A 26,603-nucleotide genomic window follows, 5' to 3' on the forward strand; every position below is an offset into this window, starting at 1 on the left:
GAAAAACAGGAAAGCAGTTGAAGAAAGGATGGGATCAGGAGAGCTCAGAGTCAGCAAAGAGAGCTCAAGGTTGAGCAAGGAAAGTACAGTGGGATCTGAGAAACGAGGTGGTGAAAGTCCAAGGTAAGAATTATCCAAAGAGGAAGACATAGTGAGTGTCAGATGAGAAAGGACCCTCATGACTGTACCCCAAGTCTTTTCCCAAAGATGGTGAAGAAGGGAAGAGAAGAGAAGAGAAGAGAAGAGAAGAGAAGAGAAGAGAAGAGAAGAGAAGAGAAGAGAAGAGAAGAGATCAAGAGTGACTGCATTGGAAGAAAGACAGAAAGAAAGTTAGCCTTAGAACCCAGGCCACAAAGCATGGATGATGTGACTTCTTCATCTAGAACTGGTAGGACATGAGGAATGAATTCTCAGAGCTGTCACGGCAGGAGCGGTGGGAATTTCACCAGAGCTGGTGAAGCTGCTGAGGGCCAGTTTCCCAAACTGAGTCCACAGACTGAATCTCCACGTGAAACTCCCACCTCTACACATCCAAACTTTCATTTTAATTTACTTTCAAATGTAGGCTCCCCCTGTACAGACTTAACTATCTAGGAGGTGATCTTATATCATATCTCCCTATATGTTTCAGATAACACAACTCCTTCAACTCCTTGCAATAAGAATCATGGGATAATTTTTTTATATCAAAAACATAATCTTGTAATTTTAAGATACTGTAAGAAGAATTCGAACAGCCATTGAAAAGCAGCCTGGGCCAGGATTCACTCTCTACTACTTTGAGCTTGTGATTCTGGACAGTCATTGTTCCTTGCGAATCAGATAAGTGATAAAGACAGAATTGCAGTCATTGCCTTGCTTAAAAGGGAACACTGTCTCACTTGCTAAAAGTACAGATCATAGCAGATGTAAGGTGATTGTACAAGTTAGTAAAAGCCACTGCAAACATCTGGTTGTGAGACATTGGACAGCAGTCAGTCATTAAAGGCAGAACTAGGCAACACCTAATGTTCTATGCGGGGACAGCGTGGGAGCATCTGAGCTGCTAAAGAAAGACCAGGCATAAGTCTCCTGATCACCCACACTGCCTCATTAGCTCATACCCCATCTCTTTTTGGTCTCTCCAAAATAAACCCCAGCATGGTTCTAGAGATGGCCCACGTCAGAAGGCCAGTACCAGAAGGCAGTACAGGTCATAAACATCATGTCAGTAGGAATCATTTTGGCTCCTTCCAGTCCCAACACAGTTCTGCAGCTCTGCCCCAGAAATCTTTGCAGCTTGTAAGCTCCTGGCACTCTCTCATGTCATATTCAGCCTCCACATGATGGCAGATATTTTAAACTACTTCCAAATGAAGTAATTATACATCTTACAGTCAGGTGGACACCACATGGGGCCCAGCAGAGATTCAGGTCAAGGTGCTGTGAAAAGAGGGGCATAGCCAACGTGATTTAGAAACAGCTCACCCTGATGTGAACATGGGCCAGTCCACATTACCTGGTCTTGAGGTGGGAGATTGCTTCTTGGTCCTCTTGCATCTAGAGATGCACCCTATGTCTTCTATAAGAAAGAAGTCAACCTCTCACACACATATAAACACACACACATAAGTACACACGCACATACATTACCTGATATAGGCTTCTGTGCTGCTTGGACCTGTGAGCTGATCTTCCATAAGATAGGTATTGTGTGAGGATGACACCAAGTAGTGACTGAGAGGTTGGGTCATGTCCTGGTAAACTTTACGGTGGGAGGAGTTGAATATATTCCCATCATCAGACAGCAGGTACATCAGGAAACCATCTTTGGTCATGGCATTACCCCTCTTGGCTGCCAGATAAAATAGACAGAAACCTTATACTGAAAATCCGACACCACCGAGTTGTGACATCATCTTCACCCTCAAGCCTGCTGCTCCCCAGAGGATCTCAAATGCAAAATGTGCTCCCCAGGCATTCAGCTATCATAATAGTAAAGATATTGCTGCTGTTGAGATGACGATGACAGCTTCATTTGCCTGAAAATGTTTTTAAAACCCCTTCACAAGCATGGCTTTTTGCAACACTTACTGTCCTTTGATAACACCTTAAAAGCCTCAAAGACAGCACTTACCTCACCACTCTCTAGAGATCTACAGTATAAAAATCTCCATTTGAACATTTGAAGCTTTCTTCAAGCCAACACAGAGAAGTTGTCAGATGTCTAAACATAGCCAGATAAATCCTGTATATGTCATCCAACAAATACACGATTTGCAAAGACTAAATGCAAAATTACGCAACTCTGGGGAGAAATTGAGATCTTCGTGTCTCGAGGAACTGAGACAGATTTCAGTCTAATCCCCGAGTCTGACATCTCCAAAGCAGTGTCCCTCTCCTGAACAGGACAACACATCAAGATAGTGCAAAACCAGCCTATTATCCTGAGTTGGAATGGAATGCAGTAGAATAGAACAGAAGAATAGAATAGAATAGAATAGAATAGAATAGAATAGAATACAATACAATACAATACAATACAATACAATGCAATGCAATGCAATACAATACAACACAACACAATACAATACAATAGAAGAATACAACAGAATAGAATACAATAGAATCATTTCGGTTGGAAGAGACCCTCAAGATCATCAAGTCCAACCATAACCTAACTCTAGCACTAAACCATGTCCCTAAGAACCTTGTCTAAATACCTTTTAAACCCCTGCAGGGATGGTGACTCCACCACTGCCCTGGGCAGCCTGTTCCAATGCCTGACAACCCCTTCTGTGAAGAATTTTTTTCTAATATCCAATTTTTTTTCCCAATATCTAACCTAAACCTCCCCTCATACAACTTGAGGCCACTTCCTCTTGTCCTATCACTTGCTACGTGGGAGAAGAGACCAACCCCCTCCATGCTCCAACCTCCTTTCAGGCAGTTGTAGACAGCAATAAGGTCTCCCCTCAGCCTCCTTTCCTCAGGGCTAAACAGTCCCAATTCCCTCAACAACCCCCAGTTCCCCAGTTCCCTCCACCGAACATGTGCTCCAGACTGGCAATTCACTTAATTTCTGAGCAGAAAGACAATTCTGTGATTGGTCTCCTAAACAGTTGTCACCTTCTTGGTCCCCTACTCAGAGATCTCATCACCTGATGGCTTTTCAGGTGCTCACATTCAAAAACATTTGCCTCCATTCCTGCTTTTGGAGAACCGAAATATTGCTACATTCTTAACCTTGTAAAGCCACGTGAGGTCTTGACATTTGAATAAGCCATTGGAGTCTTTCCCTCAGGAGTTTCATCACCCTCTGGCCAACTTCATATCAACCTCTCTCCAGCTGCTTTGTGTACCCAAGTCAAAATTGAAGAGAAGTACTTCCCAGGCCCTCCTGTGCCCTCCTCTCCTGGAGCTGCTAATGTTCCCCTAGAAGACTGGTGTTCTAGAAGCAGCCAAGAGGAGAAAATGAAAAATAACAGCTGCAGAAGAAAGCAGCAGCAAAGCAATTCATATTTCATCAGGAAAGCAAGATTTTGAATGAAACTAGCCAGGATTTCCAACCTACCTCTTTCATTGGGCTCGTATTTCTGAATTAAGGCAGGGGCAGCAACAACAGCATCTTCTTCTTGTTGCATCTCATAGAGGAACCTCACCAGGTTCTGGCAGGACATGAACCCTTCTGCATCCGAATACTTTTGGAAAATTTTATCTATTTCCTTCCTCTCTGTCAGTATTTTGTAAAATTCCTCTATCTCATCATCCTCCAGAGCCTCTGTTTTGGACTTGTCACAGTGCTGTAAACGTAGAGGGGAGAAGGAGTGAAAACCTTCTTTCCTTCTGGCATATGCCAGCCGTAATCTGCACCAGGGCTACACAACGCAGAACACAAAATAATTGGAAACAGTTACTGGCCGGTGAACGAGAAGCACTTGGTCAACGACAATGGTTCTCATTGACAAGGCCAACAGTCATATCACAGTTACAATTATGAGTATTTACTCATATTATCAGTGTGCTGAAAAGACCCAGGCATGGCCTTGAGCTCCACTGCACTATGTACTGTGCAAACCATAAGTTAAAAAGATGGCTCTTGGCAATCTAAGTACAAATCAAGGCTCAAGGGAAACATAGCTCTTGATCTCAAGAGGTGGAGGAATATAGGAGAACAATCAACACAACTTAAGCTATTGATAGTGTGGCCTAAAATCCAGTAAATAAAGTGAAAAGGGCCTTCCCCTTGATCTTAGTGGGTTTGAGCTCAGGCCTCAAGATACTGTCAAGGCAAGTAGTAGGGCTGGTTGCAAAGATGGCATCAGAACTCACTTGAAAAAAAAAATCCTGCTAAACATGTGCATGTTTAGGTATGAAAAAATCCCTCTTCCCGTGGAATTTTCCTATTCTCATTCAAAAACCACCAAGTAACAAAATGTCCACAAAATTTCAAATCAGATATTGGCTTCTCGAGGATTTGTAATTCAAGTTCTTCGTGGTCCCATGTTCCTCTATGGTTTGAACTTCTCCATTAGATAACAGCTCTGACAAAGAACCACAGCCAAGAACTTGGCTGACCATGAAAGATTAGGAGTTTAAGATATGCATGTTAGTGCCCCTGTGAAGTACAACATCTTTTCCAACAACAAATATTTCCAGTTTATTTAAAATATTCCTGGATTCAAATTTTCATCAGAAATTACATTTTTTCTGTGGCAAATCCTGATATGCATTTTGTTGTTTGCTCCTAGCAGAATTCTTCATGGAGAGGTGAACAACTATTTTTCAGTCATCTCTGGGATGTAAACCTCTGCATCAAATATGGGCTGAGCAAAATAAGCTACGATGGAAAGTAAGAACCTATCTCAGAGGAATCACTTATGGGCAGGGAGAGTTATACCACTTCCAAGTGTTTTTCCCTGCAAATTTCAGCAATTAAGCCACTTCTAGTCAATGTATTGTTATTACGATGATTCCCTCTCACTCAATATCTATATCAAGCAAACAGACCCTTAACAGTGGAGTCCTCATCTCATACAGCCCACTCATATCTTACATTTCAGGTAAGTCTGAAAAATCTAATTCTTGCTATGGACACCAAAACCCCTGCAGGACATGACCTTACTTAGTTTTTGGCCTAAGAACTTCTGTTCTCCAGGCCTGAATGTGGAACAGAAAATGTGCTCCAGGCCACTCAGAGGAGGTTGTGGTGCATCTCCTTTCACCCTTGGACAAGTTGCTATCAGTTACCACGACTTAGCTGACAGATGGTGAATTGTCACGCTAGAGGAATTAAATTGCTTTCCATCTTTGATCTCATATGACAGATAGAGCTGTTGTCCTGGGGTTTATGACCAAAATGCTTATCTCAGTTTAAGCAGTCATCATACTAATCTCAGCCTAACTCTGCTAATGATCTCAACGATGGCCATGGTGGCTTTGGCAGTGCCCCAAGCAAGATGATAATGAGGGATTTTCATCCCCTGCAGATCCTCAACTGGAGTCCTATACTAACTGTTTATGGTGCACATATAAAACCAGATAAAGTGATCATGATGCATGGCATTTCAGAAACCAAACCGATAGCAAAAATTCCAACTTGTCCTGACTTCAGAATCTGTTGGGTAGAAGCTATGGGCTCATCTGAGGGATGGGACAACCTGTGAAATGCTCAGTACTACAGACAACTTCAAATTAGGATTGAGCCATCCAGGAATTCTCCTTTCCTTGCAGCCTTCCATGTCTATGATCCTGTGCTGTGGCTTTGGCAGATCTCACAAGCTAAGCTGAGCATGATGTTTAGCAATTAAAAAAGGAATATAAAGAGGGAAACCAACTGGTGGAGGCTGCAGGGATGCTATAAAAGACAAACGTTCTTTTCCTTAAGAGAGGGAAAAATTATGATATTACTTTTAGAAAAATGGCATTATAAGTGATGGGCCTTGGGAAGTTTATTCATTAGTGGTTATTAAAAGTTGTGACAAAACCAGGACAATAGCATTTGGATCACAGTCACATTCCAGGACAGATCAGATGCATGATATAAAAGTGAGCTCCTTCTGCTTAGGCTACAAAAGCTCCAAATCAGAAAGAGAATCTCAACCCAAAATACTGTGTTTTACCTCACTCGTACAGATCATGAACCATGAGTTCTGAATGAACCTTGACCTGCCAGAAAAAGCCAGAACCTTTCTGAGGCTCCAGAATGAATATTCAGGTGGAAATGAAGTCAGCAATTGGAGGAGCTTTGCACAGTTTCTGGTTACATTGCAGATGTCTTACTCAGGTGTGTCTAAAACCCAGATGTGGGCACAGAGTTATGTGATAAAAAGCAAGAATAATGTGAGAATGTGCCCTGCAGCTCTCACTTGAACTCTTTATCACCCTTCCTTCCTGTGACTAAATGAGGAAAAACTCGCTAAGACAGAAAAGATCAGCCTTTTAATATGTTGTAATGTCTCTCAGTCCATCTAAGTTTAAGTAGTATGTAATCTGAAAAGGTAATTGCTTTAAGAGCAAGACAGGTTCTTCCTGGAGGCAACTCAGCCCACAAGAAATCTGAATTAACCTCCAAAGAGTCTCTCTTTCCAGTGGCTATACAGGAAACTTAAAACAATTACATGCTTAATGAGGGTACTTCAACTAGCTGCCTGCATTTAGATGGGTTGAATAGAGGTTTAGTAATTACTTGGAGTCCTTAAGCAAAAAGAGACTTGAACTTCATCAAGTTCCCACTCCTAGAGACCCCTTGTAACTACTGCAATAGCAAAAGAGGTTCATTGTATGAAAAAAGAGACTGCACTTCTAAAAAAAAAAATTAAAAAATAAAAAGGTGTCTTTTCAGATGTTTGATGTTTGAAGTGATTTATCTGACAAATGTGAGGTGAATCCTTTAGGATGAGGTGAATCTCACCCTCCATAAAGCACGGATTAGGAAACTTGTACCTCCTTTCCGGGAAGGTCTTAATGACCAACTTTCCCTGCTATCTTCCTACAGGAAGGAGCAAGAGAATTACTGCCCAGTACCCAAAACCACACACACATTTACCACTGATCAGAAAAGGCATTTCTGAAACTGCCCACCCATGAATTTAAATCCTGCTTCAGAGAGGACGGAAGTTTGGAAATTATCCAGATGCTTTATCTCACCTCAGCAGGAAGGCTTCTTTAGAGAGAAACCAAAACCATCCCTTTTTTATCTTCTGCTAGGCTCAGTCAGCAAGCCAAATCCTGAGAATTTAAAACTGTATATCCGTGGCTGGATTAAATATGCTTTGGGGTATTAAATCAACCAGACTGATCCAGGCTTGCATTCTGCATTGCAATCTCTCATAAATTTGGGGGTTTTTTCCTAATTTGCACTTTCTTTTTATTTACACCTGTCATTTAGCACCCTCTTCCTCTGAGAAGGTGAGGATCTGTATTCGTAATTGTAACTAAACCAATTTCAGCCAGACATGGGCATTGACATGTGGTGTGGCACACTGAACTCCTGAAACACCCGAGACTTAAAGTGCACTTGAACTTTTCCCTTTTTCTCGCATTACCTATGTTTGCACCTCATCTTCTCTGAATCCTGGCAAAATTGGGCATCATTGGTAAAGGAAGGCCTTATTACACTTTCATCAAAAGCATTGTGCTGGCTTAACTTAGTTGTCGGTGGGAATCTGCTGAGCACCAAAATCCAAGAGGTTTTGGTACGAGAAAAGATATTAGAAATGCACTTTAGCTTAGGTATCCCACCAAAGCTGAAAGCTGTGTGAGACCTGGACCTTGGCCAACAGCAAATACTTTATCTGCTTGTTCTCATTACCTGGAAAATCTTCTTGGCATGGTAGTCATCAACTTCAATGTTCACCTCTTTCAGGAAGTCCTTGAGCTCTTTCAAGCTCATCTTGTTGTCTTTGTTTTTATCAGCCTTCCGCAGGCAGGTATGAATCCAGCTGCAGGATGATGTAAGGAAATCTCTCCAGGTCCATGCCTACATACCACCCTTCTGCTGCCCATTGTGGGGATGAACATCTCTTCTAAAGACCCTGAACCACCTCTCCAGCTGCCATAAATTGGCATGCTACTGCTGAACAGCTTACAGCATCTCAGCTGCTGCTCTGAAAGAGCAAAATGGTGCTTTGGCAGAATCAAAATGCTCTATAAAAGTGATGCAGGAGGAGCTGGATCAGCTCTCTTTATCCTCTAGGAGTCTCCAGCCACAGCCACGTCACAAAACAGTCTGATTTCTCTTTTATGACAGAAAGCCCCTTTTGCTCCAGACTATTAAAAGAGGGTAGAGAAGGGATGAAAAGACCTCCCAAGTGTGGTAAACTGATTGTTGTAGACTTGACCAATATTCAGTATACCAAGCTGAACACTGAACAGGGATTCTCCAAAAGAAGCACTAACGTTAATTTTTGGACTCGCCTTCACCTTCTGTATTTATTTAGGGATTTCTACCTATGTGTCTTAAGAACTCTGTTGCAAGCAGAATCAAACCAAACTTCGTGGGTCTTGCCTTCCCCTTGAGAAATACATGGAATCCATTACTGTATCATACTGTGTTAAAAGTTGATAAGAGCTTGGTTTATAAAAACTTCAGTATATCTATGGATCTGGAGTAATTACCAAAAAAATTAACTTTTTGATGTGATGTCAGTTAATTTGAACTGGATTTCCCATGTTCTTGCAGTCTCTTGGGAAAATAATGTTAGACAGTTGAGATATCTTGCAGTTTTAAACAAAACATAATGAAAAAAATTGTACCAGGGAACTGTCTCTCTCTAATTTGCTTTAGTGTCAAATAAAGATCCTGAAAAATCTCCTCTGTTTCAATAGATAAAATGATGGAAGGAACAATTTGATCTCCACTAATGTAACCTTCCACATCTTGCATAGGAAGCATTGCTTCAAACTCATTCTAAAAGACTCTTTAAAAAAGTACCCAGTCTGGATGTTGGGCAGAGTAAATGTCAGGATTAGCAAAAATCAGCTGAGGCATAGTGTACCACAGCATTTTAACTGGGCCTTTCAAAATAACCCCCAAACAGGACATTAACTGACAGCCTTAAGGGCTGTAGACATAACCCTGAAACAGAGTATTCACCACAGCTACCGCTGCTTTCAAATATTTCCGAACTATGGAGATAGGTGTAAACTGTTTGTAAGTATTGTTTGTCTCATGGGAAGTTGAACTTTGTGTCTTTAAGAATCTTGGCAGGTTCTAAGCAATGACCTCACACCGCATCTGTCTTAGCCTGGTAATATTAATATTCCCCTTCTTAAGGCATGGAAACCAAAATAACAAGAGGCTAACTGGAGACATTCAATGCCAGGCTGGATGGAGCTCTGAGCAATGTGATCTGGTTGAAGATGTCCCTGCTTATGGCAGGGGGATTGCACTAGATGAGCTTTGAAGGTCCAACCCAAACTATTCTGATTTCTCCAGCTCCCAAGGACACTCCAGGGCCCTGAAACAGGGTCTGGCTTTGACTGATTCTTGCCAGAAAACCAAGTTTGAGTCATGAAGCTTCCATGCACAGAGGATGCTCTGCTGGGAGGACAAAACCATCCAGCTCAGAGCGGAGAACACCCCCTACACCAGCCATGCTCCAGAGAGCATCTGCTCAGCATGTCAACATGGTGCCAACGGTGTTACCATCCATTCATATCTGATCCCCGCACTTTGGGTTCCCTTCACAGCCTTCCCTAAAGATAACGGACAGGACTAATGTGCAACTCTAGCAAGCCAAGAGGAAATCCAGTCTGTTGTGGCCAGAGGTGAGCAGCAGGACTGGACAACACTAACTGTGTGTAGAAGCTACTCTTGCTCTAACCACTGCAAAAAATTCCTTTTTTTTTTTAAAGTCTGATCTCTTTTTTTTAAAGTCCACTGATTCTGAGCACTCAGAGGTCATGGACATATCCAAAGTCGACTCTGGAAGGCAAGATGTGGGCAGTAAATGACATCTACAAAAGATACGAACACCATTTTGTAGCCCTGGTTGTGGGTCTTCCTTTCACCTTACTTGTCAATTTGGGCCTGAGTGGATTAGGAAAGAGCTGTTCCTATTCCTTTATACACACCCAGAAAGAGCCTGCTCCCTGCCTCTTGTTTTTAAAGGATCAGTTTCAGGGCTACCAGCTTTCTACTAGAAACCAGAGATATCTGGCAGATACCCCAAGAATGTGCTCAGAACAGAAATGTTGCAAAACTTCTGGTAAGTGATTTCCAACCAGAAGAAAAGCTCATACATAAATCCCAGAATCGAAGCAGACAGTGCCACGCTACTCAGATGAAAAGTCTCCTGTATTTGCTGGTCTAAAGCCTTCCCTGCGCACATACCTGCAGTATTTGCTAAATAACCTATGCCAGCTTGTTGCAGGGTTGAATCCAAGGCTTAAAAAAACAGTGCTGTGTGTATAAGAACATCAGAAGTATTCATCAAGCATGTGGAAGTTTTATCTTTGTAGGAATATAGGACTGGAAAGGACACATAAGACACTAAATTGAGTGCCTTGCTATGACAGGCAACTCTGTCATATTATAAACCAAATAAATCCCATCTGAAACTAGTAAGATTTTTGCTTTCAACACTTGTTTTCAAAATCCTACACATTCCTTACTGGCTTTGCAAGGTTTTGGAGGCTGAAAAGATACACTGCAAGGCAATTCTCCAGCCAGGGGGACAAACAGGGGACCCAACACCTCTCTCATCTGCTGACTCTTCCCCTTGTGTTCTCCTATGCAGAGAACGCTTCTGAGGTTTAGGAAGATCTGAGTAAGCCCACACTGCCAAGCAAACCCAGTGAAGACAGACTAAATTTAAAATCCCAGGCTTTAATTAAACATCATCAAATTTCAAATGAGAAATCATGCTGTTCTGTAATTCCAGGTTACGTTAAACAGCCCAAGACAATCCCAGATTGGAAGCCAGCACTGCACGGTAATTACTCTTCCAGAAATACGGCTTGCCTACCCACCCTATTTAGCTTCGATTCTGCTTTCCAAAGCCAGAGAGGCACTTTTCCACACTGGAAATTTACAACCTTCTTCCCTTGCAAATGTCATTGTTATTTTCCCCCCCTTTAGCAATCTTGTCTTTCTTACGGGGAGGTTTTTCAGCACTCTGTTCAATTCGACACGCTCCAGGGACAACTTTCTGTAGCCCAGATTTTCCCCACACACTGGGGTGGGAGAAGCCTTCACGTTTAAAAGGAAAATTGCCATTGTGCAACATTTCCGGCAGCACCAAAGTTTAAAGATTTCAATTTGTCTGTGGTCTCTACCACCATGGACACACAACTGATAACAATGCTGAGAAATTACCTTACAGCCTAAAGCTTGAAAAAACAGCCAAAAAGACACAACACCCCCCCGGCTCATCAGAACTAATAGTGTCCGATTCCTTTAAACAAACAGCACTATGGTTTGCAAGTGCTTATTAGACTCCAGAGAATCCACAGGAGAGTAAAGCCTGATGAAAGCTCAGCACTTACGTGCCATTTCCTTCATTACCAGGACGTTATTATCCAGCAGCGAACCCACATAGAGTGAAGCAAGAATCCCTGGTCCTTGCTCAGGCTCAAACTCCAGCTTTGCTATTTTCCCCCAAGGATTTCACATCTCCCCTCCTCTCCACAGAGACTTTGAAGCTGAACAAGGCATGAAGCTCACACTGCCTTTTCTCTACCGAGACCACTATCTGGTTTCCTCTCTGATAGCTGGATACTTATCTTTGTGAAGCTTAAAGGAACTTAATATTTTATCATTGCTGAGGCTCTGTAAAATCAGGGTGAAATCGACCACCGGGTTCATATGTCACAGTCAGGGCCTCAGACACGCAGACTGCGGAAAATCCGTCAGATTTTCTCTCCCACAGATTTTCTCACTTTTAATATGGATGTGAGACCTGTGGTCGCAAAGCGACTTATTGAGTGAAATGCAGCCCCAGGGGAAAATGCTCTGTGAATTCAGCAGCACCAAGATTTCACCCAATAACTAACTCACTCTCCATTTCACAACTAATTCACTATTTTTTCCCTGCTCTGCTACTTTTCCTTTCCAATCTCTGCGTTGTCACTAGAGCAACTGCAAATTCTTTCAGGGCAAAACCTCGTGAGGCAAATAAGGAGTAATTTCACTAAAATCAGTGGAGCTACCCTGGAGTAAATTTGGCACTCAGGAGGGGAGAATCAGTTCCCTCGCCTTGTATTACTGAGAAACATGATAAACAGTACGGGCTTTTCACGCCTTGCCAAGAAGTGCCTGTCCTGGAGTTTACTGCAATGCAAGTTGAAACAGACCCCTGAGGAATACAAAAAATAATGATTGTTTAATCTGGAGCTCCCTGAAAGAGGCAATTCTTTGCTTAAGGAGCTATGCAAAGCCTCAAATCCACTCTTGCTTGTATCTCTGTAAAAGAGGGGGGAAAAAAAAGCACTGGAAACAAGGGAGTTTGCCCAAGTGCAAAATCAATGGGAGAGAAAACTCAGTGCCCAGGGCTAATAGAAAAAAAAAAAAAAAAGGAGTTAGTGTACTGTCTCCACCCACAGATGAAGACAAGTGCGTCTTTGTGTGTGATTAATGACTTTATAGGGCAAAGGATACTGTTGGAGTTTCTGTTTCTGGTTCATGGAGTTGCTGTGGGCTATGATTTTTGCAAGGCCAGAGATCCAGTGGTTGGCATCGTCCTCTGAACTCGCAATGAGGTCCAGGTTTTTCCGCTGGTCTTTGAAAATGATGGAAAAGCAGCGATACTCTGGGACATCCTTGGCGTATTTTTCCATACCTTCTGTTTTATGGCCTGACCTCACATCCCGAATATCTTCAATGGAGACTGTGGAAAGAAAGCAGAGCCTGCTGTCAGCAGGGGTGCAGCCAGCCTTATCTCGACTTGCTGAGGGAGATTAAGAAATTACTCTTTCACCTTTTCCCGCGACTTCTGGAGGATTCCCTTCCTTTTCCCCTCTTTCTCAAATTTGGGTACTAAAGAAAGTTCAAATGAAAAGCAGCAGAAAGAGCCAGAAATAAAAATTTTTTAAAATAATTAAAAAAATAAAAACCTCTTTCCTCACGTGCTTTATTTTTCAAAGAAACAGAACATGCATTAGATGCCATACTGTGATATCAGGTTTATGAGATACAAATCACTGCCAAGAGTTTGGTTCCAGTCCTTGGGGCATCCCTGATCTGATCTCTGCCCCCATCTGAGAGTGAGGAGAGCGGAGCTGGGCCGGCCCGTGGACATCACCTCTCAGAAAAATTAGAGGAGGAGGGCAGGGACCAAAATAGTCATTCTTTAGTTTGCAAAAAAGTGACAAGGTAAAATTTAAAATCCTATATATTCTTCTCAGTCACACTAGTGTGAATTAGGGAGGAGAAGACCAAAGCTTCAGAGCGGTTTGGTGTCACCCATGCCCCGTCTTCCCCCCTGTCAAGGGGAGACTTGATCCATTGTGCTGTGAGAAAGCAAAATGCTGCTTTCGGGACCATCCTTCCCCATTTCCATCCCTGCACCTCAGCCAGCAGAAATGAGCCCTGAATTTGCAAATTTGCACCAAATTTGCAAAATGCTGCTTTCGGGACCATCCTTCCCCATTTCCATCCCTGCACCTCAGCCAGCAGAAATGAGCCCTGAATTTGCAAATTTGCACCAAATTTGCAAAATGCACAGCCGAGGCAATCCATATGGAGTGGTGCATTCAAGAGACTATGTTATCAAACCAATGTAAATACCTGAGACACCCCTATATTGCCCCTGAGAACATGCAGGTGACCTCAAACTGTGCTGAAATCTCAGCACCCACAACCCCTTTTTGTCTTTCATGGGGCACTTAAAACATCTACAAAGGACTGAGAGGAAAGGGCAGAAACTGCTTAATCACATTTGACTGCTGCTACTTAATAGCAAAGCAGGGATGGAATCAACACACAATAAATGGCAAAAATGTTTGTAAATAGTATTGGAGTCCATAACTAAGAAAGTCTCATTGCATTTTCTTGGGTGGGAGACAGACCAGTTCACATATTGCAGGCATCTACCAATACCATCACAGGACACACGCAGAAAAGGCAACACACTTGAGAGAAATTCAGCCATCTTCTACAACAAGCTTGCCAGGAATTTGGAAAAAAAATGCTTAACTTCTTGCCTCAAATTGTAAATTACAGGTAAAAACGGTTTCCTATGTCACAGATGTGAGATCGATTTTATTTGTGCTTATCTTGAAGGATCTTTGTTGAAAAGCAGTACATGAGTGTAAAATATCCCCACTGTTTAGCTGAATGGGAGAAACTTGCCTTTAAATATCCATTTTATCCACTCCTACATTTAAATTGGTGCGGTTTCACCATTAAAGTGCCCAGTTCATTCAAAGGCAACACTGCAGAAAAACATAACTCGGCATCCACCCTGCAAGTTTCTACCATGGCTGCCCTGGGATCATCCAAAATTCATCAAATGCTCATTAGAGTTTGAAAATGCCTCTTTTTTTTTTTTTCTTCAAAAATCAGTGACTTTCCAAACACAACATTTTACATTTGCTTTAAATTCCTACCACATGTTGAGGTGGTCAAACATCTTCCACCGCACTTTGCTGGTTTGATTCCTATACAAAAACATACCATGAGGACCTTCCTGGAGCTGAAAAAGCTCCTCCCTGACAATTATGAGCAATTATCTTTGTGTGGTCTTTTATTATCACTTTGTAAAGGCCAACAGTCGATCAGTCAGAGGGGAGGGAGGAGAAGGTTAGGTTGGGATGGGCTGCTGAGGAATTATATTATCTGGCCAATTACCTTCGAGTGAAAGTTTATGGTTTTGAGTACTAAAACCACCCTTGAAAGAAAAGGGCTGCAATTCCCCTGCAGCTGGGCTGCTAATGGAGAGACTTGCTGTGATTTTGCTACCATCCTTGTTCAGTCAAGCAGCCTAAAGTTTAGTTAGGCTCCTTTTAGAGCCAATGGGGAATAAAAGAAGCTCTTGGAACACAAATGCTCTGTCTTGTTTAGACAAAAACTTTAGGGTAAGATAATTCATATTGAAGAGAAGCTGCTAAATTGACGTACAGTGTGATTAAGTTATAAAAGACGTACCCATGATTAGCCAATTGACATGATAAATGCTTTCTGACCACCTACAAAACAAGGGGATATTTTTCAAGTTTTAGATCCTTCTGCATAACAAGAGGAGACAGAAGATCGAGTAATACATTGTTTAGAAGCAGAGTGCTTAGGTTATATTTAACTAATAATTAATAGATGCATTGTAAGTAAGAAACTAAACAATTATAACTAACAACATCAATTATTTTTAGTATAGATGTATTGTATGTCAGAATTTCCAAAAACTGTAATGCATATGTAATAATTGTGTGAATATAAGCAATGCAAGAGCATCCAGTCATTGGAGCACTTATGGAGGATGATCCCCAGTGTTCCCCAGTGCTGACAAAATAAAGAATGCCGCTTAAGAGTATAACTGACTCTGCTGTTAAGTTTATTTCTTTGTTTCAATACCCTTAATCCATGACTACAGTGGACCCTTGACCAGAAAGGAAGTCCAGGCTGAGCATCTCAGATTCAGATGCGTGTCTTGCAGAGGGTTGTAGGTGATAAGTAGGTGATTCTCCTCCACTTCCAGTCTCTCTTGGTTAGGGCTGTGCAAGTGGAAGGATCATCCTGTTGTTCCTCATCACCTGCCAGCTGCTCACCACTGCTTGGCTCCAAAGAGTTATTGTCCCTAGTCTGCTTGTGCAATCAATCCCTCAGCTTTGGGTTGGCAACAACCTAGCATTTCCAAGACTAGAAAATCTGATGTTAAATATTGGAAATTTAGAATGGATTCTTTGGAAACCATTATCTGGCAAAGTGAATCCACTGGAAAAGAGAGCTGTGTGGGAGGAAAAAACTATTAAAAACCTGTGTCTGGAAGGGCTACCTTGATCTCTGTGGCATATGCTGAGATATATGACAGAGGGCACAGAGCTCCTCCATGCAGAAAAGGTACAAGGAAGCCTGAAGAACAGGATCGGTATCTACTTTAGTCACGCAAGAGACAAGGAGAAGAACTATCAACACAGGAATTGTAAGAAAAGCGGAGTAAGGGAGGACACTTTTTAAAGCTTTCCATAGCTTGGTTGTATGTACTGCTTTCATCTATCAATAAAAAGGCTTAAGCCAAAGGAGTCAGCCCAAGCCATCTGCAAATGTTATCTCTTTTCTGGAAAATCTTAACGCAGCGTGAATACATTATCAGCTGCTCCCGGACAGTGAGCGTACTGTATTAGCAGTCCCAAATTAACTGTGTGCTCAGCTGAGCTGTCTGCAAGGAGAAATCAGAAATAACTGCAGGACAGAGGAACACGTACAGCAAACACCCATCAATCACGTCTCCCTGCAACCTCCCTGTTCCTCCCCCATCACACCACAGCAGGGAGGTAACTCCGAGCAGAAGGAAATCTGGAAAGTTGGCATCTACTTCTCCTGAGTGTTGAGGTCTGCTGAGGAGGTGGTTTGTGCGAAGTCCAAAACATGAAGCACATCACAAGGAAGCTGGTGTCCTTCCTGGCCTCCAGACATGGAGTCAAACAGGTTACACCCCAGTCATCCTTCGTTCAGCCAGTGCCACAGGAGATGTTTCACCGCTCACATGGACATCCAGCAGCAATTTCACCTGGAGCTGGTGACATTACTCCTGTCTGAACTAGTCTCAGGGAGATGTGAGGACTTTCTTTTCGATCTTATTTTCAATTTTTATCACTGGATCCTGCCCTTGTGCTCCTCCCTTGCTAATTCTCAGCCCAGAACCCATCTCCTCTTCCACCCACGGCATTAGCAGGCAGCCTGCCTGGCAGGCAGCCCCTTCAGAGGAGATATTTTGCCTTAGGGAAAAAAAGAGAGAACCGGGAGCTGAATCGACATCTCCTGCAAACCACTGAGCATGTGAAGGACAAGGACCAAAAGGTGCTTCTCCTTCCTTGTGCCGATAAAGGGAGAGAGAAGGGCCAGTGTAAAGACCCTTGGAGTCATTGCAAAAACAGCTTGAGCTACTCATGAGGGGAGGGGGCAGATTTTTCGCTCTGAGGGAAATGCTCCTCAGATCCTTTTCTTATCCTACCTCCCTGTCATTAACAAGTGATCTCTGCAATGTGGTATTCAGTCATGTTTAATTACTCCATCCCACTCTAATTGTCTCAGTAAGTCACTTCTGCTTACCGTCAGGAAATGCAGATGAGAAATGTGCTCAGCTGTTAAGAGCTTGCACCAGATTTGCACATAAATGCGACACATCTGCAGAGAGATCAGAGCCCCACCAGCTGCAGCTCAGCCAGGCTGGCTCAGCATCTTGTCACCAACAGATGAAAGAGCTGCTACCTGACCCCAGGACCGCCCTGCCAGGATGGCTGCAGCGAGACGCCATGGATTTCACAACACATGGGAGCCAGCTGGCACTCATGGTCCTTCTCTCTTTGGTTTCATCACCAAAAAAAAAAGTTTAGTTGGTCTCGGTTTCACCAGAGGTGGCTGATGCTGGTGGCCAAACACGGTTGGGATCAGACCTTTGGAATCAGCAGGAGCTGGAGCGCTGTCAGCTGCCCAGAGCAGGAGCACCAGAGGCTGTCCAGTCCATCACCCTCATTGCCGATGGATGCTTTAACATAAATTATTTAACATAATGATTCAAGGATGGGTTTAGCACAAGCCCCACTGTGCTGTGCCTTCTCAGCCCTGGCCGCATTGCTCTCTCGTCTCCCGGTGTGTGAATTAATCCAGGTCCCAGATGCTGATTCCTCATCCCTTCTCCTCTCCCCCTCCACCAACCCGCTCAGCACGTTGTTTTAACTTGAGATCTGCACAGCAGTCTGCCCTCCTTGCTGGTGTGTGTCACCAGCTGACACCCAGTGATATAATGCACATGTAATTTTACAGGTTGTTTGGAAATACCTTTTAATAGAAGATCTTTACCCAGTCTTTCTGTCTACCCATCACAACTTGGGGCGTTGATGTAAACAGAGTGATCTCTATTTGCGTTCCTTCCACACATCACAACCAGGGCCCTGCAAACTATTTCTGCAATGAGTTCCTACTTCTCCTGCTGTTACGATTCTGCTAAATTTGGATCTAAGGCTCTCAACACTTCTGCCTTTGCATTTAACATATGCGATGGAGAATAAGGTCAATATTCGTCAGCACGCTGCCTGTGATGAAAACTGTCCCAGCAGTGCATGCGGTGCCCTGATTCAAAGTCAAATCAAAAAACCAGGCAGCTCGGCGTTCGAAACGACTTGTTTTATGGGTTGAGTGATTTTGATAAAAACTAATGAGACCCACAGACAGACGGGTTTGTTTTCACAGCTGACGGCCGCCTTGTATAACACATTCGCATCAGCAAATATTTTTCCAGGGACAAATACGTGTCTGACTGTGAAGCGATGATTCCTAAAGAAACTGCCTAACCAGCTCCAGGAGGAAGGTGTCAGTGTGGGCAGCTGCCTGCTGTGTGTGTATGGGTTCCTGAGAGTTTCTGTTGACTTTAGGCACTTATCAGGAACAATTTAAAGTTTTCACTTCTTGAGCAAGCACAGAGCAACACCATGTCCTTTCTGTCCTTCCGCAAGCAAGTTCAGGGCATTAATTCAACGGAGACAATCGTGCATTCTTCCACAAAAATGGTATGGCATGTTCATCGCGTGGAATTTTAAAGGCGATCCTAAATGTCACAGGAACTCAAAAATGAAGGAAAATGTTTTCTGCTGAACACTGGTAGTAGGCTATGAACACAAAGCTTTTGTACTATGTTTAAACCATGCAAAAATATCCTATTGTTGGGCTGGAAGTCAGAGGAACTGGAAAAGAAATTTGTGCATTTTTAACAGTAAGGATAATTAATCATTAGATCAAAAGACTGATTTCATTACTTTAAGTAATAATACAATCATCACTTGCAACATTCCCTTATGGAACTGAATTCAGCTCACCTCTGTCAATTGCTCTCAAAAACGATTCATTTAACCAAAATACAGGAAAAATAAAAAAGAAGACATTTTTAAGTAAAGCTTTTGGCCAGAAATCAAAATATTTCATCTCAAACTCCTAAGCTTCTTTCTTGAGGACACAGTGACTCAGCGACACACCCCCAGTGAGTCACCCTTGGTGCAGCGTTCGAAGCTCAGTCAGGGATGTCATGGGAAATGTCACCTCGAGCCTCCTGCAGAAAGCACCAGCTTCTCTGGGGTTCCACTGTAGCACCCCTAAATCTGAACAACTCAGTCTTTTCCTTCTGGCTTTGAATATTCTGTTTCTCCACCAAATGCTCGAAAGGATGTTTCACTGGAAAGTTTTCAAGCGTCTCGACAAATCCCCAAGTTCAGAGAATTTTAAAAGGATTGAGCCTGGCTTAAGTGAGTTCACTCTAGGGATTTCAGCTGGTTTGAGAAAACACTTTCAAAAAATCGATTTCACTGAAAGCAGCACATGCCTTTTTATTCTTTTTTTTTTTTTTCATGTAGATGAGACCTGATATTTGACCACAGCTAAACAAGATAGTGCTATTGACAGGGTGCAGCTCTTTGGACACAAGCCCCTGTGCCTCCTTTGGTTCCCCTCCCTCCCACCACAGTGATTCTCAGGAATGAACTGGCTCTGACAGAACCAGCTCTTTACCAGCCCCCCTTGTACAAAGCTTTTCTTTGCTCCAAAACTGTTAATCCTGCTACTTGAACCCTGTTGTCTCAGTCCCAGAGAGAAAGGTGTCCCGTGTCTAAAAGCCTCATGGGCCAAAGCAGCATCCACCCCGGCTCTGGGTCTACAGAATATTTAATACAACAGAGAGCAGCAGTGTGTTTATGGGCCAGGTATGCAGCTCAGACACAGGATGGAGCAGGTTATGGTGAAAAATGGATTTTTAAAGCTGCTTTTGTGCAGCCCTTCATGCCCAGAACTCCTGTGTTTCCGTGGGAGCCAACCAGAGAGCACAGGGCATTACAAGTTTATTGGAAAACTGCCTGTGTAAGATGCTTCAAGGGCTTTTGGAAAAAAAGCTGTTCCCTTGGGCCTAAATGGAACGTACTGAAAATAATGGATTATGGATAACATGGAAAAGATGGATTATGTTCTACCTGTGTAGAAACCATATTGGAATGGCAGCCTATCCCCCAAAAAGCCCTATGGGTAACACAGCTATCAAGATAGCATCCAGTCTAAACTTCCAGTTGTTTAAAATAAAGACAACAGAGGAAGGTACTGCTTGTACTCCATGTATCCGACCCAGGCAACATCTATGCCTGTGACAACTCTGATACGTTGGGTTTTTTTCAGCTTCAAGCATCTGAGGTTCTTCTTTCCAACCTTGGCAGTCTCCATTTTTATCTACTAGACACCACCACACAATGGTTTACAAATAGTTTTTCTGCATGATTATAAGAACAGTAACGGGAATAACAGGAAACTGTCCAAACACAAACACAACCCTTGCCCTGCCCGGACTTTGCTGCTCTGAGGTGCCTCCATCTGCTTGCTCTCACCAATGCTGCAGATAAGATTAGACCTGCTGCTAAAACCTCCCAGTTTCCATTCTGCTCATTCTTTTTCCTTCCTAGAAAAAGGTGGCTTATCTGCAGTTTTAGAAAGGCTTTGTACTGGAGGGCAAAGTTACTGTCTGTTAACAAGGAAGAGTGACCCTCTGGAGAGACTTGCCTTGAAGTCCCTGATTTTGAGTATCAAATCACGACCCTGCACTCTTCCTCTGATTTTTGACCGCCTACATACACCAGACCAAACAAGAATGCAGCTGTAGTGCTAGACCCCAACTAACAATGCTATCCAGGGGTAAACCTCTCTATAGAATCATAGAATCATTTGCCCCTCCGCTCTGGTGAGACCCCCCTGCAGTGCTGGTCCAGCTCTGGTTCCTCAGCACAGGACACACATGGACCTGCTGGAGAGGGGCCAGAGGAGCCACAGGAATGACCCGAGGCTGGAACAGCTCTGCTGGGAGGACAGGCTGAGAGAGCTGGGGGGTTCAGCTGGAGAAGAGAAGCTCCAGGGAGACCTTATTGTGGCCTTTCAGTGCTTAAAAGGGGCTGATAAGAAAGATGGGACAGACTTTTTAGCAGGGCCTGTTGCAATAGGACAAAGGGTGATCGTTTTAAATTAAAAGAGGAGAGATTCAGACCAGACATGAGGAAGAAATTTTCTACACTGAGGGTGGTGAAACCCTGTCCCAGGTTGCCCAGAGAGGTGGTGGATGAACCATCCCTGGTGACATCCCAGGCCAGGCTGGACGGGGCTCTGAGCAACCTGAGCTGGTGCAGATGTCCCTGCTCATGGCAGGGGTGGCACTGGATGAGCTTTGGAGGTTCCTTCCAACCCAAACTATACTGTGATTCTATGAAAAGCAGTGGCTTGTATGTCCAAAGGTGCAAAGGTTGGATCACAAACCCTTTGAGTCTGCCAGTACCTTTAAGTGTCTAATTTTGGCACGCACTGACAAGGAACTTCTTGACCTTTAAAGGTCCCTTCCAACCCAAACTATTCTATGATTCTGTGACTGGGCGGGCATCAGTCCAATATTAATCTCTCTTGTTGACTTCCAGTTCAGGTGCATCCAGAGCACCTGTTGAAAGCAGCCCCCAGGTGGCCCTCCAACCTCCCCAAAAACTTGCACCACAACTACAGGCACAGCTTCACATCCTACCAAAGGCATGTGGGACATGACCCATCCCGGCACGCTTGGGAGGTCAACCTGGCACCAGGAATGGTCCTGCAGCCACCTGGGTGCAGGGATGCAAAGCCAGACTAGCCAGAGCCCTGCCAGAACTTGCTTTTTCAGAGCAGCAAGGACAAGCTCTGCCTCGACTGCTTTGTCACCCTTCCTGCTATCCTGATGACAAAAAAAAGGGATCTTTCTCTGGGGACAGGTGTGCATGCATGGAGGTGTTATGGAGCAGATGTGTGGGTTGGTCAGCAATATTAATCCATCTTCACTTTGCACCAAGGACACTCCCAGGGCACAACAAGTTCTCCTTCCCGCAGCAGCACCGTCTGCATCTCCAGCAGTGTGGCAACATTGGTTGTTCCCAATTAGCAAAGTGTCCACACCCACACAATGCCAGCCTGTGCCCAACATCCAGCTCAAAGGATCTGGTCTTGCTGCTGGGCTCTTTTTGCAGGTCAGGATCTAAAAATGTTACAGTTGTGCCAGCTCTCCATGCCATGGCCTCAGCGATGGAGGCAATAGGTTCAACCAGTGCTTCTCCAAACAGATGTCAAGGTCCCTAAAGCCACAGCACAAGGACCCCCCTCCCTTTTACTTCAGAGGACCATGTCAGGTCAGGACTGTAGCTGGAAGTGCCCTCAACCCCCGTAATTTGGAAACCGCAGTGTAGGGGAAAGAGACCTGAGGGTCCTGGTGGACAGCAGGATGACCATGAGCCAGCACTGTGCCCTTGTGGCCAAGAAGGCCAATGGCATCCTGGGGTGTATTAGAAGGGGGGTGGTTAGTAGGTCCAGAGAGGTTCTCCTGCCCCTCTACTCTGCCCTGGTGAGACCTCATCTGGAATATTGTGTCCAGTTCTGGGCCCCTCAGTTCAGGAAGGACAGGGAACTGCTGGAGAGAGTCCAGCGCAGGGCCACAAAGATGATTAAGGGAGTGGAGCATCTCCCTTATGAGGAAAGGCTGAGGGAGCTGGGTCTCTTTAGCTTGGAGAAGAGGAGACTGAGGGGTGACCTCATTAATGTTTATAAATATATAAAGGGTGGGTGTCACGAGGATGGAGCTAGGCTCTTCTCGGTGACAACCAACAGTAAGACAAGGGGTAATGGGTCCAAGCTGGAACACAAGAGGTTCCACTTAAATGTGAGAAGAAACTTCTTCTCAGTGAGGGTGACAGAACACTGGAACAGGCTGCCCAGGGGGGTTGTGGATTCTCCTTCTCTGGAGACATTCAAAACCCGCCTGGACGCCTTCCTGTGTAACCTCACCTAAGTGTTCCTGCTCTGGCAGGGGGATTGGACTAGATGATCTTTTGAGGTCCCTTCCAATCCCTAACATTCTGTGATTCTGTGATTCTGTGATCATCCGGGAAAGGCCTTTGCTTTTGTATGGGACAGAGCTCAACAGAGCAGACGTTCCTAGGGAGCAAACACTCACTAATGCTTCTGCGTTTGTTGTTATCACGGTTATTGCATCGGTACCCAAACAGCCCAGCTGAGCCCTGTCACACTGGGCACGCAACCACACACCCAGGGACAGCCTCTAATCCAAAGCCTGTTATAGCCAGAGAGAGGAGGAGGAAGGAAATGTGTGGGGAAGGACGCACAGAGAAATTAAATGAGCTGCCCAAAGTCATGTGAGAAGAGTACGGCGGTCAGGGCTATAAAACAAACATATTTTGCTCTGCTACCTCAGTCCTACTGAAAATCTTATCACTCCCTGTGGGAGGGGGGTAATTTGGAAGACCCACCCTTCATTTAGTTAATTGTGACTGTTACCAAAAAAAAATTGCGTAAATAACACGAGCAATATGTTGTACATTTCAACATGCCATATAATATATTCCATGTGATCCATTTACCTCCTGGCTTTACAAGATTGTGGTGATTAATTACAGAGAAATATGTCAGAAAAATATGGAATGAGAAGAAAAAACAGATACAAACAAATATACGCTCTCCCTTATCCCATTTTGACTGCACAGTTGGGCTCCTGGTCACAACTACAGCCCCAAGCTGGGTGGTAGAATCATAGTATCGTTTTTGATGGAAGAGACCCTCAAAATCATTGAGTCCAACCATTAACTCAACACTGGCACTAAACCATGTCCCTAAGAACCTCATCTACGCATCTTTTAAACCCCTCCAGGGATGGTGGCTCCACCACTGCCCTGGGCAGCCTGTTCCAATGCCTGACAATGCTTTCTGGAGAAGAAATTTTTCCTAATATCCAAAATATCCTAAACCTCCCCTGCACAACTTGAGGCCATTTCCTCTCATCCTATCACTTGTTCCTTGAGAGAAGAGACCAACCCACTCCGTGCTCCAAGCTCCTTTCAGGCAGTTCAGAGATCAGAAGGTCTCCCCTCAGCTCCTGCTCTCCAGGCTGAACCCCCCAGCTCCCTCAGCCGCTCCTCTGGCACAGAATGACTTTCCCTGTGCCCATACAAAGGTGAATGTCATATCAGGACTTTTTACAATGGGGCAGATGCTGAGTTGCCTTGGATCTCCACATCTCTGTGGTTCCTTCGTGAGGCTCCAATTCCAGATTTCCAGGCGCTGCGGCCAGACAAGAGGTGTCCTGGCAGAGCCCAGACCAGCAGTCCAGGTTCACCATACCACACCACAGAAGCTCAAGCCACGTCTCACACCAAAAATTAGGGCTCAACCACCTGAATAACCTGAACTCTTGTTTTGAGGAGGAAACAAGCCAGGCAGGGCTGCTGAGTCCAGCACAGCCCACCCCACAACAATTTTAAGTGGTAGTTCAAGAGCTTGGGAAATGTGGTCATTCCTGACTCGGCAGATTCCTCTCAGCTGTCTCCAGAGCTGACAGCATCACTCAGTTTGTGTGTTACAGGTGGGAAGGATCTCGTCTCGTTGCTCCAAGCCCTTCCTCCACACAGCAAGTACAATGGTCCTGGTTCACCCCAAGGACCTCTCCCCACCATGCCCCACGCCTGTGATGAAGCAAACTTTACTTACAGATCTGCGACTCTGGAGACCTCAGCACCTTCTTTGATTCCTGCCATATGGTTTTGCAGTCCTCCTGGAGCTTATAAAACCGCTCTTTTCTCCAAGAACTTGACTTCACTTTTAGCAGCTGGCTGCCTTTCAGGAGGAACTTCAGATCCTTGTCATCCTTCAGGCCTGCGGAGAAATAGTCATGGTAATATCGTAAGAGTCAAGTCAATGAAGCTTAGGACGTACACAGATAAGTTGGGTGACAGGCAGCATCACATCAATAAGGTAGCAGTAAGGTAGCAACCATGCCCTCTTCATTGCCCAACTAGTATCTGAGAGGACTTCTATGTTTCTTGCCCTACTAGGCCACCACAAGACCAAGTAATAATAACCAGAGCTTCTGGTTCCAGGAACTTCAGATTTCACATCTTAGGCTAGATTCAGGGAGGTACTTAGACATCTAGAGATGTAACAGGCATTTGCTGAGACTTCGAAAACATAGATTTGGCAATTCTACATGGTTCTGAATGTCTCAGCAGTATATGACTTCCACATACCTAAATACCGTGGAGAATCTGTCCCTCAAACCAACCATTAATTACAGATCAGGAGCGCGTGGGCTGGGGAGGGTGGGAGCATGAAACACGAGAAACACATCCTGGGCTTTCTGTAATAGGCACCTTGCACCTCTCCAACATTGCGTGAAAGGCTGGTTCGGAGGTGGTGAAACAGCATTTACCTCCGTAACACTGACCAAGCACATCCCAGCTCAACAGGATTTTTGCTTACCTTGTCTTGACAATGCCAATCACCACTTGGCCACTTGCAGCTACCCGACACTCACATCATGGGAAACTTCCCGATGCTACGTGCAGGGTCTCGAAATGCAGAAATCCAAGTTAACTGATTTATGCAATAACATTTATATTGCTGTGTGGCATTGCCCCGTGACATTTGGTTTGTTCTTCTCTGGAAGACACAGCTGCCTTGAATCGTTGTTTTTTCAAACAGGGCAAGGCAATAAACCACCAAACATCACTTTAGGCCTACTTGAAAAACAAAACCCATCATGAGATCCAAGTGGCCAAAACCTCAGACCCCTGACAATTCATACAGGAAACTGAAGTGCCAGGTGCTGCAGACCACCAAGCTGGGTCATGGTGGCACCAGCAAAAAGCAGCACCATGGGTTTGTAGCTGGGACACATTGACCTAAGAGGGCATTTTCGGTTGCCAAAAACAGCCTGAGATCTCCAGAGATAAATATTAGGGGTGTCCAGTGTCCACTCAGTGAGCTGCTCACATCCAGAGTTGAAAATGCCCCAGTGGGACCTGGAGATCCTGAAAAGGTGGCTGTGGCCTCCCTCTTTCCTCCGTATTCAATTAGCTATCTTGTTAATTGTCTTCCCATGCTACAGCATCCCCTGGGCCTCTCAGCTCATGTCTGGTCTGGAGGTTCCAAAGAGGAGAATGTGAATGCTTCTTCCTCTGGAAACCTCAGAAAGAAACTCATGGAGAGAAGAAAAAAAACCCATCTCCTGCAAAGCACAGAAGGGTGGAATAATGACCCCAGCTATGGGATCTGGGACACCCTCCTGGGTTTGCTGAGGTTCAAGGGTTGGCAAGAGGCCAGGTAATGCAGAGGAAGGACAGACACCACAATAGTTTCACAGGTCTTTGGTCTCCTGAGTTGTGGTGTTGAGGCTTCTTCTCCGAGGCAAAGGTCTTCCAAGTGCAGAGAAGATACCATAGACTTCAGCCTCAGTAATATCATTGTGATACCTCTCAGGGTTTCCAGAGAGGAAATAAACTTGTTCCTTCTCTCTATTTACCCACAAAATTTCTGGTCTGGCTCCCAGCCTTATTCCCTGTTTTTCTTCAGGTCCCAACCACGTGAGGCATCATTACTGGACTAAGAGGAAGACCTGCCATCCTCGGGTGGTATGAGGAGGGAA

The 26,603-nt window shown here is 44.3% G+C and overlaps 1 protein-coding gene across 2 annotated transcripts in view; it reads right to left on the bottom strand.

The window, feature by feature from the left end:
• Nucleotides 1–26,603, bottom strand: part of PLCD1 (phospholipase C delta 1) — a 58,257-nt gene that overhangs the window by 18,930 nt on the left and 12,724 nt on the right. For both annotated transcript variants that reach the window (XM_065629254.1, XM_065629255.1), the window contains exons 2-6: nucleotides 24,671–24,835; nucleotides 12,581–12,809; nucleotides 7,793–7,922; nucleotides 3,554–3,782; nucleotides 1,633–1,834 (exon numbers count right to left, since the gene is read on the bottom strand). In XM_065629254.1, coding sequence (XP_065485326.1) covers nucleotides 1,633–1,834; nucleotides 3,554–3,782; nucleotides 7,793–7,922; nucleotides 12,581–12,809; nucleotides 24,671–24,835 — 955 coding nt within the window. The remainder of the gene's footprint in view (nucleotides 1–1,632; nucleotides 1,835–3,553; nucleotides 3,783–7,792; nucleotides 7,923–12,580; nucleotides 12,810–24,670; nucleotides 24,836–26,603) is intronic.

This window comes from Caloenas nicobarica, chromosome 2, assembly GCF_036013445.1.
Source record: "Caloenas nicobarica isolate bCalNic1 chromosome 2, bCalNic1.hap1, whole genome shotgun sequence".
NCBI lineage: Eukaryota > Metazoa > Chordata > Aves > Columbiformes > Columbidae > Caloenas > Caloenas nicobarica.